Consider the following 13,224-nt stretch of genomic DNA (forward strand, 5'->3'; position numbering starts at 1 on the left):
CCAGGCTCCTGCCCACCTGCAGCACCTAGTACAGAAGAGCCAGGCTCCTGCCCACCTGCAGCACCTACTACTGGGGAGAGACAGGCTCCTGCCCACCTGCAGCACCTACTACTGGGGAGAGACAGGCTCCTGCCCACCTGCAGCACCTAATACTGGGGAGAGACAGGCTCCTGCTCACCTGCAGCACCTACTACTGGGTAGAGCCAGGCTCCTTCTCACCTGCAGCACCTGGTACAGAAGAGCCAGGCTCCTGCTCATCTGCAGCACCTAGTACAGAAGAGCCAGGCTCCTGCTCACCTGCAGCACCTAATAATGGGGAGAGACAGGCTCCTGCTCACCTGCAGCACCTAGTACAGAAGAGCCAGGCTTCTGCTCACCTGCAGCATTTAGTACAGAAGAGCCAGGTTCCTGCCTACCTGCAGCACCTAATAATGGGGAGAGCCAGGCTCCTGCTCACCTGCAGCACCTAGTACAGAAGAGCCAGGCTCCTGCTCACCTGCAGCACCTAGTACAGAAGAGCCAGGTTCCTGCCTACCTGCAGCACCTAATACTGGGGAGAGCCAGGCTCCTGCCCACCTGCAGCATTTAGTACAGAAGAGCCAGGCTCCTGCCCACCTGCAGCACCTAGTACAAGAGAAGAGCCAGGCTTCTGCCACCTGCAGCACCTAATGTAGAAGAGTCAGGCTACTACCCACCTGCAGCACCTAGTACAAGGGGAAGCCAGGCTACTACCCACCTGCAGCACCTAGTACAGGAAGAGCCAGGCTCCTACCCACCTGCAGAACTTAGTACTGGGGGAGAACCAGGCTCCCACCCACCTGCAGCACCTAGTACAGGAGTAGAGCCAGGCTCCTGCCCACTTGCACCACTTAGTATAGACGAAGAGCAAGAGTCCTGTCCACCTGCAGTACCTAGTGAAAGAGTAGAGCCCGGCTCTTGCCCACATGCACCACCTAGTATAAAAGAATAGCAAGAGTCCAGCCCACCTGCAGCAGCTAGTACAGGAGGAGAGCCAGGCTCCTGCCCACCTGCAGCACCTAGTACAGGAGGAGATCAAGGCTTCTGCCCACCTGCAGCACCTAGAACAGAAGAGCCAGGCTCCTGCCCACCTGCAGCACCTAGTACAGGAGGAGATCAAGGCTTCTGCCCACCTGCAGCACCTAGAACAGAAGAGCCAGGCTCCTGCCCACCTGCAGCACCTAGGACAAGGGGAATGCCAAATTGATGACTACCTGCCTCATTCAGGACAAGGGAAGATTGAGTGTACCTATTTGCAGCACCCAGCACAAAGGAATAGCCGGGGTCCTGCCCAACTACCTACAGCACCCAGGACAAGGTGGAGCCACCTATCTACCCACTAGCAGCAGGAGAGCCTGGTCTCTACTCAACTGTCTGCCTAATATTAGAGAATGAGGCATCTGTGCACCTAGAACAGGCTCCTACCTACCTGCCTGCAGCATCCAATACAGAAGGAGTGTCGGGATCCTACCCACTTGTTTGTAGCACCCAGCACGGGAGGAGTGTCAGGATCCTATCCACCTGCTTGTAGCACCCAGCACAGGAAAGGGTCGGGCTCTTTGCCCACCTGCCTGCAGCACCCAGTACAGAAGGAGAGTTCCGCTCTTACCCACCTGCCTGAAGAATAGGAAATTGTCGGGCTCCTGACTTCAGCACCTAGCAAAGGAGAGGGTCAAGTTCTTGCCCACCTGCCTGCAGCACCCAGCAGAGGAGACGGTCAGGCTCTGTGCCCACCTGCCTGCAGCACCCAGCAGAGGAGACGGTCAGGTCTGTGCCCACCTGCCTGCAGCACCTAGCAGAGGAGACGGTCAGGTCTGTGCCCACCTGCCTGCAGCACCTAGCAGAGGAGACGGTCAGGTCTGTGCCCACCTTCCTGCAGCACCCAGTCCAGGAGGAGAGTTCCGCTCTTGCCCACCTGCCTGCAGCACCCAGTCCAGGAGGAGAGTTCCGCTCTTGCCCACCTGCCTGCAGCACCCAGTCCAGGAGAGTTCCGCTCTTGCCCACCTGCCTGAAGCACCCAGTCCAGGAGGAGAGTTCCGCTCTTGCCCACCTGCCTGCAGCACCCAGTCCAGGAGGAGAGTTCCGCTCTTGCCCACCTGCCTGCAGCACCCAGTCCAGGAGGAGAGTTCCGCTCTTGCCCACCTGCCTGCAGCACCCAGTCCAGGAGAGTTCCGCTCTTGCCCACCTGCCTGCAGCACCCAGTCCAGGAGGAGAGTTCCGCTCTTGCTCACCTGCCTGCAGCACTTAGTGCAGGAGGAGAGTTCCGCTCCTGCAGACACTTGCTCCACGCTTTGGTTTGCTCAGCTCCTGCCTTTCTGGATCTTACATTGTGATATAAGAGAAGGATCGGCTGTGCAGCTGGCTGCTCCTCATCCTCCACCTCCCGGACAATGTTCTCTTTTGGATATTTGCTTTTTCTCTGCGGACTCAGCCAGGTTCTGTCCACGTACCCGATCTGGTGGTGAGTGCCTATAACCTCCTCCTCCTCAGTGTATGATATGGTTTATATATAACACAAGTGCTATTATACTATGTGTAGCCGGGGTATTAGCGCCACCATTCCTGGGATCGGCTGGTGACAGGTGGGTGTGAGGGGCAGCAGGCGCACAGGATTGGGGTGGATGAGGATTCTCTGCGACATTTGTACCATCAGGAGCTAATGATAAAAGTCGCCGGGAATTTTGCTCTTTTACAGTCACTCAGCTGGAAGAAAACTAGAAACTCACAAAACTTTTTTTTTTTTTTTTACTTTTTTGCTGTGAGGGAAAACATGAAAGCAGGAAAGACAAGACCAGGCAGCCTGCACTGTGTACATGTGTCAGGGTGTATGTGAGTGTGTCAGGGTCCATGTGTCTGTGTATACATGTGTGTCCATCTGTGTGTAAATGTATGGTTGCATGTGACAGTACAGTATATGTGTGTGTATAAGTGCACTGTATATGTGTGAATGTAATGTATATGTATGTCTAGATGTGTGTGGTGTATATGTGTGTACTGTATATGTGAGTGTACTGTATATGTGGGTCTATATGTGTGAGTGTGGTGTGTATGTGTGTGTGTATATGTAAGTGTACTCTATATATGTGTGAATATGTAAGTATACTGTATTTGTAAGAATATATATGTATAAATGTGGGTCTATATAAGTGAGTGTACTAAAAATGTATGTGTGTATATGTAAGTGTATTTTATGTGTGTGTATATGTAAGTGTATTTTATGTGTGTGTATATGTAAGTATTCTGTATTTGTGTATATGTGATGGTATATGTAGGTGTACTATGTATATTTGTGAGTGTATATGTAAGGGTACTGTATTTGTGTGAGTATATCTGTGTACAGGTGAGTATACTGTACGTGTGTCTAGGTGGGTACATATGTGTGAGTTTATTTGTGACTGTTTATGTCTGTGTATATGACATGTGTGTATATAGAGGCACAGGCAGCTGATACAAAAGCATCTCATATACATAATGTATATATACAGAAAGGATTTACAGTAGATAAAGCTGCTCTTACTCACCTGTCATCATTCCATTATATTTTATTGTTTATATAATTTATTATAACATTATATTGTTATTTTTCATATTTATTATTTTATTGGTAGTGTTACTAGTGTTATTCATTCTATCCTTAGTACTAGTGTTACTCTTATTCTTTCTATCCTTAGTAGTGTTATTCTTATTCTCTCTCTCTATCCTTAGTAGTAGTGTTACTCTTATTCTCTCTATCCTTAGTAGTAGTGTTACTCTTATTCTCTCTATCCTTAGTAGTGTTACTTTTATTCTCTCTATCCTTAGTAGTAGTGTTACTCTTATTCTCTCTATCCTTAGTAGTAGTGTTACTCTTATTCTCTCTATCCTTAGTACTAGTGTTACTCTTATTCTTTCTATCCTTAGTAGTAGTGTTACTCTTATTCTCTCTATCCTTAGTACTAGTGTTACTCTTATTCTCTCTATCCTTAGTACTAGTGTTACTTTTATTCTTTCTATCCTTAGTAGTAGTGTTACTCTTATTCTCTCTATCCTTAGTACTAGTGTTACTCTTATTCTCTCTATCCTTAGTAGTGTTACTTTTATTCTCTCTATCCTTAGTACTAGTGTTACTCGTCCTGTCCTTTGTATTTTTAGCACTGTGAGGTTGCAGCATTGTGGGGACCTTGGCTCATCTCTTGTGTTTGGATTGTTTGTTGTCAGAGATGACTGGAGAATCAGGGACGTTCTCTCTCTCTCTCTCTCTCTCTCTCTCTCTCTCTCTCTCTCTCTATATATATATATAGGGTTGGAAGCTCCTGGCTGAGAATCCTTGTTTTAGCCTACATTTAGCTATAGGTGTTCTGTGCAGATTATACTGGGTCGCCCTCTTGTGCCCTTGTGTGTTTGGGATATATTGGGGTTCATATACAATCATTAAGAATGTGGTGCCCCTTCCTTATCTCGTGTCCTGTAGTTTTCAGGGTGATGTTATTACCAGCAGGACATCTTGGTTTTGCAGGCATCGGTATAACATGATCTATACCCAGTATGGTTTCGGAGTTTACCTCCAGCAATGAGGGTGGGTGTTCTTGTAAACTGCTGTGACCCCTATTGCTTGCAGAGCAGCATGACTAGCAGCTGGAGGTCACACATAGGCCAGGTATCCAGTACATTGAATCTGATATATGTGATGGATAAGACCCCCACATACAAGGTTTGGGGGGGGGTCTTAGTGGTATGTCTGACGGTTCGAGATCCGGTTAAGTAGGATTGTAGGGTGCATCTACCTCCCCTCCTCTCAGCACTAAGGGCAGGTGCTCCCTCTTCTCTTTCTTTGCCTGAGGAGCTGCAGGGAAATATGTCTCACCAGGTATTTACCTGTGGGAAGCGGCGCAGGTTACTGGTATGTGATGAGATGTTTGTACAGAAGATCTGCACTACAGCACAAGCCTCATCTATAATTATAAACTCACCATTCACCTAATGGGGCCTGACAAGGCAAGTGCCTGCAGAGAGGAGGGAGATCCAAGACAGGAGAGTTACACTATAACAGCAACATAGAGATTGTGTTACAATTAACAAGTCATCTGCCAAGTCTAATACTCCACTAATTACCCCCCCCCCCCCCCGGTCCGCCGCCGCTCACCGCACAGCGCTCCCTGTGCCCTGTGTCAATGTTTGTATAATGTGCACTGAAGTGTTATATAAATAATACTGAGGAATGATCTTCAGTACAGCCCCACCTCACCTGGCCACATCTGTTATGGATGATCAGTAATGGTAGTGACTATAGGGCTGTGGGGTGAACTGTACATGGGGTTGCAGCCTACTCAGTGTCACCACTGGGTGAGGTTCCTTGTCTCACTGAGGCATCTCAGGTATGTCTGTGAGAGAGAATTCATTTCAATTAGAAGGTAATAAAATGCAAATGTGCTCTTGATAAGACAGGCAGAAGGAACACCTGGCCTGTAATCCATAATGAGCAATGTTTAATTCACAGTTATTATACAGCTTATAATTACAAAGCATTGATGCATTCCTGGAGCTGACAGGGGAAGACATTCCACTGAAACCTACATAAATATTCCCTGTCACCTCCCCGCACACAACAAGTCCCTGCTCTGCACCTACAGGGCAAAAAAAAAAACTTACAGAAAAAAAAGGTTATAAACATTTTTCATTAAATGTAGATTTTTATAGACTTTAAACTTTTTTTTTAGATTTTTTTTCCATGAAAAACTAAATTTTTTAAAAATTTTTTTTTCTTTTAAGGTAAAAAAAAATACTAAAATCTAACAGTTAATAGTTTCCTTTGTTTCAGACTGAAACAGTGGCAAAAAAAAAAAAGCTTCTTGTAGACAGTTCCCATTCTTTAGATTTTCTTTGTGCTTGATTTATTTAGATTTTTTAAGCTTTTTTTCCCATTTTATGTTTTTATTCCTGTTCTCGCTAATGAGATTGGAGAAAACACAAAAATGCCTATTTCTAATTGAATAGAAATGGGTTAATTCGAGCAGTGATGTATCCAAACTGGTTCTGGAAATTGTGAAATGATGACGTAATTATTAAAGATAAATTCTAAAAATAGTCAAGACTTATTAGAAATGATTAATTAAATATGGACAAATTTCTAATCTAAATCTAAAAAATATTAATAATTCTAAATCTAAAATATAAATTTGGATTTTTTTTAAATCTCCCTAAATATTTATGTTTTTACCTTTTTTTTTTCTATCTTTTACTCTCTATATAAATGTTTGGAAAATTCACAAATAGTTTGTTTCATAAATCAGTCACCGAGATGTAATTTACAAGCCATTCTTTGTGAACCTTAAAGGAACAGTGTTATGTAAATGAGGCTCCACCCCTTGAGCAGCAAGGGACACATGCCATAAAGGGTGAACGATGCGCCTTTAAGATCGTGGCCTCTGTAACCAGCAAACTGCAGATATTATTTCAACCTTAATTTGTCATTTTAATTTTTTTTTTCATTCCTAGATTTTCCAAATACATCATAACTTTGCCTGCAGTCATAACCATAAAACATTAACCCGTTTCATCCCATAGGAATGTGCAGCTCGCTATGTGGCACAAGGTGCTGCAGGGCTCTGAGGCCGGGACAGGGTCGTAGCAATTTCTACTAAATAGTTGTCTTTGAATTGCAGGCATTTTTGCATTGCAAGGGTTAACTGTGCTTTAATCTATTGTTACCCCTTTGGCGGAGAAGCAAATGGACAAATTCAGACACGTGCAAGGAAAAATTATCAAAGGGTGTTTTTTTTTTCTAGCCAAAAAGAATATTAGACCAAGAAAAAAATGGAGCTAAACCCCTCCCCACCGCCCCCAAGTCTGTATAGAAGAAATGCTAGAAGACATGACCATGTAGTGCTGTAATGATTGTCACTTCTGTTTGTGCAATTCCTGTTAAGTGACATTAAATACACTTGTGTCATCTCACCCCGTGGCCATGTCTTGTTCTCAGGTGTCAGGAACTTCTCAGACTTTGACGCAGATCATTTTCTATGTAAAAAATGTTCTTTTGGTGAATCAAAACATTTAAAAAAAAAGGTGGAAGAAATTTATTGTTCATTGCAAATCATCAATATTCAAAATTATCTAACAATAATCTCAGGGTAAATTAATGGATTCTGACATTTTATAACTTTTTTTCTTTTTTACATTTTTCTGTCTTTTATAAGTTTGGTTGCTTTTTTTTCCCCCGATTCCAAAAAGTAAAAAATCTTAAATGGTGGCAGACTAAATTTTAGGTAAATATATTTGTACGTTAACATAAACTCTTTACCTTTTAAAATGAATTGATAAAACAGTAGTGTGCCCCCCGTTCAGTCCAATCTATGACTTAACAAAAGACTAAATGAAAAGTATAGTCAGAAGTCAAGACGAGCAAAAACAAAATATTATCGGCATGAAGATATCAGAAGAAAAATTGGAGATAATATGCAAATTAATATTACAAATTAAGCAATAAAAAGTTATTTGTCAAGAGAAAGTAGAAATGTAATAAGGTAATAAAATCGTTAAATAGAAAATTGAATTTGAAAAATTAAATCGGATACAGAATTCTAGGCTTTTAAATTCTTAAGCTATAGAACTAGAAAAGTAAAAAAAAAAAAAATTATATTAATCATTCTTTTTATTTATTTTTTGCCAGTCTACATTCTAGATGTTTCTGCACACTAGTATTCATAATACATGGATCCGTCATTATTTTGTGGTTTTATAAATTATTCATTAGTACATCAGAATTCGAACATATTTTTGCCTCTAGTTTGTGTGATATGAAGTAAAATGAAATTTATGAGATCATTTTTGATATTTTTAAATTTCCAGTCATTGTTCTGCAGATTGTCAAGATCTGTAGAACAGTTTGTGATTTGGGAGGGGGGGGCGGCATGTAAGGGTCTGCACTGAGGTGACTTAGTCCATGGAACATCTTGCTTTGTGGCTATTGTGCTGGGGGGACGGGTTGTCCTTTAATCCGTGTGTTAATTATTTATTCGCTGCTTTTCAGAGGAGGATTCGTAACCCAAATATGTCTTGTCCAACCTTTCTTAAAATAGACAATTTATCACTGAGGAAGAAAGGTCCTGGGTGATTGTGATGCTCACGGTGGGTGGAAATGCTTCTAAGACACAATTGAATTCCTCAAACTCTTGTTTTTATTGTCTTCATACAAGAGAATAGGACAAAATATCAAACCCCCAACATCAACTGGGGACAGATGGCTGTCAAAAGTAAACTAACAGTCCCTCTGTTCGTAGACTGTCAGGATGGATAGATAGATAGATAGATAGATAGATAGATAGATAGATAGATAATAGATACTGTATATATATATATGAGATAGATGGATAAATTAATAGATAATAGATATATAGGAGATAGATAGATAGATAGATAGATAGATAGATAGGAGATAGATAGATAGATAATAGATAGATAGATAGATAGATAGATAGATGATAGATAGATATGAGATAGATAGATGGATAAATAAATAAATAGATAATAGATAGATAGATAGATAGATAAATAGACAATGATTGATTGATTGATTGATAGATAGATAGATAGAGAGATAGATAGGTATGAGATAGAAAATTGATAGTAGAGAGATATGAGATAGGTAGGTAGACAGATATTCAGTGATACCTTTAATTTTGTGAATTGGCCCCATGTTCTTTCTTCTCTCTCCTTACATTATGACTGTTATCTACTTTTCACTTTCTCCCATTTAAACATTAAACACTATAAACCAGGTGTATATATGGGTTCAGGGTTTTCCATGTGGTAAAATAGTTCACCATGAAGAAAATGTTTTGACATTAGAACATTATTGGAATAAGTAATATAAATGACTGGGTTCTTTATTCTCAGATTTCCTAGTGGCGGTTGCGTCTTAATTCCTATGGTACGTGTTTATGCAAAAATTGTTGAGGTGCACGTGGTTCAGATAGGGTACGTCTACCAAACCTGCACATTTAAGCAGGACCAGTCAATTATGATCCTTTGTTTTCATGTGATATAAGTCACCACTAGAGCTGTCTAGAAAGAACAAGAAGGGCCTAGGGTCCCCAAGACTGAGGGTCCTTTTACACTGAGAGATAAATCACTTGTTTATCGAACAACAAGTGATGATTTTCTTCTTTAAAGAGATTTATATAAGATAAATCGCTATGAAAAGTCATTGATATGATAGTTATTATATTTGTAATTGGTTTCGTATCTATATACTGTGATCGATGAGTGTTTACACAGAAATACTTAGGATGGATTAACAATGGTTGTGAGGTCAGCTCAAAAGATGCCATCAACGATATATGAACGATGATGAAAAGCCAGGAGAGGACAGTGGAAAATGAAGGGAACCGAGGAGTCTGAAATAGACAGAAGGCTCTTTAAGAAGACAGAGGAGTCTGGAGGGCACAGAGGAGTCCAGAGTGGAAAGAAGGGCCTGCAGTTTGAAGGGGGCAGAGGAGTCTGAAGAAGGATAGAAGAGTTTAGAGGGGGCAGAGGTCTCAAGAGAACAGAGAGGTCTGGAGGGGACAGAAAGATCTGGAGGGGGACATTGGAGTCTGGTGAAGGACAGAGGTATCTGGGGGAACAAAGGTTGTCTGCGTCTTCTCTATGGCTCCGTTCACACGGAGTAAAACTGGCAGAATTTCGCAGCGCAATCCCGCCAGCCTCCGTGTCATAATGCGAGTCTATGGGAGGCTCGCACTGCTCCTCTCTCCGCGCTGAAGAATGAACATGTCCATACTTCAGTGCGGAGAGAGGAGGCACACGAGCCTCCCATACACTCCCATTATGACACGGAGGTTGGCGGGATTCCACAGCGGAGAATTCCACTGCGGAATTCTGCCAGTTTTGCTCCGTGTGAACAGAGATATTAGTTCTTCATTCTTTGACTTTTAGACAAGATCCCATCATTTAGGTGTGTATATTTCTGGTCCTTTTTTACCTCCCATCTTCCTTGACTTCTGTCCCTCATTACATGGCTGGAGGATAGGTTGAGTAATGACGATCATAGCCTTCTTCCTCTCCTAACTCCCTTACCAGCCCTAAGCCCCTGTGTATTTACATTTTTCTTTTTGGTCAGAAAATTTGTATTATATAGATATTATTGTATAAGTACCTTCTGTGGTACTTTGTATACCTGTAGCTATCTCAACTAAAGGACCATGGATTGTGTGAAGCATACAAGGATAAGGTTCCCATATCGTAATATTTATTTGGATGTTTCGCATCCAGCCAATAAATCAATTAGCCAGGTGTCCTCCATGCCCATGATTAGGTGTGTATTGTAGAGGAAGTTCCCTAAGTAATAAACTAAGGAAGATCTCAGGAAGCACCAGAGGGTACAGGGCTGGATGATTCTTCTAGAGGGAGTGTGGGAAATTTACCACCAATATCCAGGATGGAAAATATGGACTTTTACAGCATAATGGGTGGCTGTGCTTACTATCAACTCAGAGCTTCATTAAAGGATGAGATTAGAGATACTTTATATCCATTGGAAAGAGCAGGAACAGCCTCTTAATCTTTCCATAGATGAACCGCTTTGTAACCTGACCATAGGTGAACAACCTAAAAATCTGACCATAGACGACCAGCTTCATAACCTGACCATAGATGAAGAGCTTTATAATCTGACCATAGGTGAAGAGCTTTATAATCTGACCATAGGCGACCAGCTTCATAACCTGACCATAGATGAAGAGCTTTATAATCTGACCATAGGTGAAGAGCTTTATAATCTGACCATAGACGACCAGCTTCATAACCTGACCATAGATGAAGAGCTTTATAATCTGACCATAGGTGAAGAGCTTTATAATCTGACCATAGGCGAGCAGCTTCATAACCTGACCCTAGATGAAGAGCTTTATAATCTGATCATGAGTGAACAGACTAGTAATCAGACCATCGGTGAACTGCCTTATAATCTGACCATAGGTGAACGGCCTTGTAATTGAAACAATCGAAGAATAGTCTAATAATCTGACCATAAAATAGCATAGCCTCATAATCTGACTTGTAGTTTAACCAAGGATGAAATATCAGCTCCAGCTATGTCTAGCAAAGTCATACTACAAGCATCAAAGCAAGGCTAGAAATAAAGAAGACAGAGATGCCTAAATAATCATCAACCTCTATACTGTAGATCTGCTGTGGATAAAAATGTACTTTTAAAAACGTACATTTTAATAACGTAAACAAAAACCCTATCTTTCCGTATCCTCCCATCCCCCTTCATCCTGGTCATCAATGCTGAATAAAAGCTAATACTCATCTTCAGGAGATACTTTATTCATAGAAACTTCTTTCTATATTATTATTTCAATATTCGTAATATAATGTTGTGATTTCTAGCTGCATGGAACGATCTATCTCTACAGACGCCATAAGAAATCATATTATAAAGCTTCGCTTCAGCTTTTAAGTTTGTGCTTGTACAAAGACGAGACGAGGGAACGAGGGATATTATTCTGAAAGTCTCTCTTCCCCGGTCCCCAGATACCCCAGGCTGGCGGAGGAGCAGCAGCATCCCATCTCCTCTCAGCAGGGCATCAGTGGAGCTTAAAGCATAATTAGTAGGTTTAATGAACTGCACTTTCTTATATGCAAATACCGAGGCATGCACATATGCAAATACAGCTCCAAAAGAAGGAACAAACACCAGCCTCTGTCCTTCTAGAAAACAATAACTCCCCCAAATTCACAGAAGATAGAAGAAGACAGAAGATGATCGTTGTTACCATCTGACGATGTTTGAAGGACAGGGGGCTACCGCAAGTTATATTCAATGTCATTAGATTCGTATTTCTGGAAGTTACAGGGTAAACTCAATAACAATGCCCAGAGATATGAGATTTGCACTTCTGTCCAATAAGATGCCAGAAGAACCAAAATAGAAACATTAGGACGACCGACCAATATAGAGACATCAAGAGGAATAAGCAATATTGAGACATCAGGAGGACTGAGCTTTATAGAGAAATCAGGGGTACGGACCGATATAAATTTGACAGGTAGGGTATGCACCTTAGAGTCATAATCCACTACTTGTGCAACGTATTCTAATAGTCCAAAAAGGTTTAGGGGTGTCTTCAATGTGCTTAAATGGAGAACATGATACCACAATAGTATGTAAAGCCAACATGTCCATTTCCTTCACTGTCACCATGTTTAGGGAGCCTCTGCTCCTTAATACATGCACCAAACTAAGGGACGAATATATAAAGACATCAGGAGGACTAATGGTGCGTTTACACAGACAGATTTATCTGACAGATCTTTGAAGCCCAAACCAGGAACAGACTATAAACAGGGATCAGGTCATAAAGGAAAGACTGGGATCTATCCTCTTTTCAAATCCATTCCTGGCTTTGGCTTCCAAAATCTGTCAGATAAATCTGTCTGTGTAAACGCACCATAATATAGAGTCATCAGGAGGACTGACCAATATAGAGACATCAGGAGACCTAAGTAATATAGAGACATCAGGAGGTCTGACCAATATATAGACATAGGAGGACTGGCCAAAGTATAGACATCAGAGCACTGACCAATATATAGACATCAAGATGACTGACAAATATAGAGACATCAGAAGTAGAGATGATCGAACAGCGCTAATTTTCAGGTTCATTCGAACTCGAACCATCGGAATTTGACTCCCGCTGTCTTCCCGTTCCGTGGGGAAGGTGGAGACAGCCCGAGTATTGCCTGGAAAACAGGGATACAGCCTAGGTAATAGGCTGTATCCCCATTTTCCAGGCGGTACTCGGGCTGTCTCCACCTTCCCTACAGAACGGGAAGGCAGCGGGAGTCAAATGCCGATGGTTTGAGTTGGAATGAACCTGAAAATTAGCGCTGTTTGATCATCTCTAATCAGAAGGACTGACTAATGTAGAAACATCAGAGAACAGACCAGTATAGGGACATTAGGAGGACTAACCAATGTAGAGACTTTGGGAGAACTGGATAATATAGAGTTATTGGAGGAGCGGACCCATATTGTATAGTAAGAGAAAATTTCCCTTCCAGAGCAGTTACACTTCTATAGATCAGGCAGCTTTAAGGTGAGGAGTTCACAGAGGATTGTCTCGGTTTTCCCGCTGTCCACCTCTCATGATCTCATTGAATACTTGATGCCTACAAACAATCACAAGACAATTTTTGAGGCTGAAAATAAATCTCTGGCAG

The 13,224-nt window shown here is 41.9% G+C and overlaps 1 protein-coding gene across 2 annotated transcripts in view; it reads left to right on the plus strand.

Moving 5' to 3' along the window:
* Nucleotides 1-2,129: 2,129 nt before the first annotated feature.
* WNT3A (Wnt family member 3A) overlaps nucleotides 2,130-13,224 on the plus strand; it is a 60,779-nt gene continuing 49,684 nt past the window's right edge. For both annotated transcript variants that reach the window (XR_011361767.1, XM_069959152.1), the window contains exon 1: nucleotides 2,130-2,479. Coding sequence is in view for 1 of the 2 variants with exons in the window: in XM_069959152.1 (XP_069815253.1) it covers nucleotides 2,409-2,479 (71 nt within the window). In the remaining variant the exon portion in view is untranslated. The remainder of the gene's footprint in view (nucleotides 2,480-13,224) is intronic.

The sequence above is a fragment of the Dendropsophus ebraccatus genome, chromosome 2 (genome assembly GCF_027789765.1).
Source record: "Dendropsophus ebraccatus isolate aDenEbr1 chromosome 2, aDenEbr1.pat, whole genome shotgun sequence".
NCBI classification, from domain to species: Eukaryota; Metazoa; Chordata; class Amphibia; order Anura; family Hylidae; genus Dendropsophus; species Dendropsophus ebraccatus.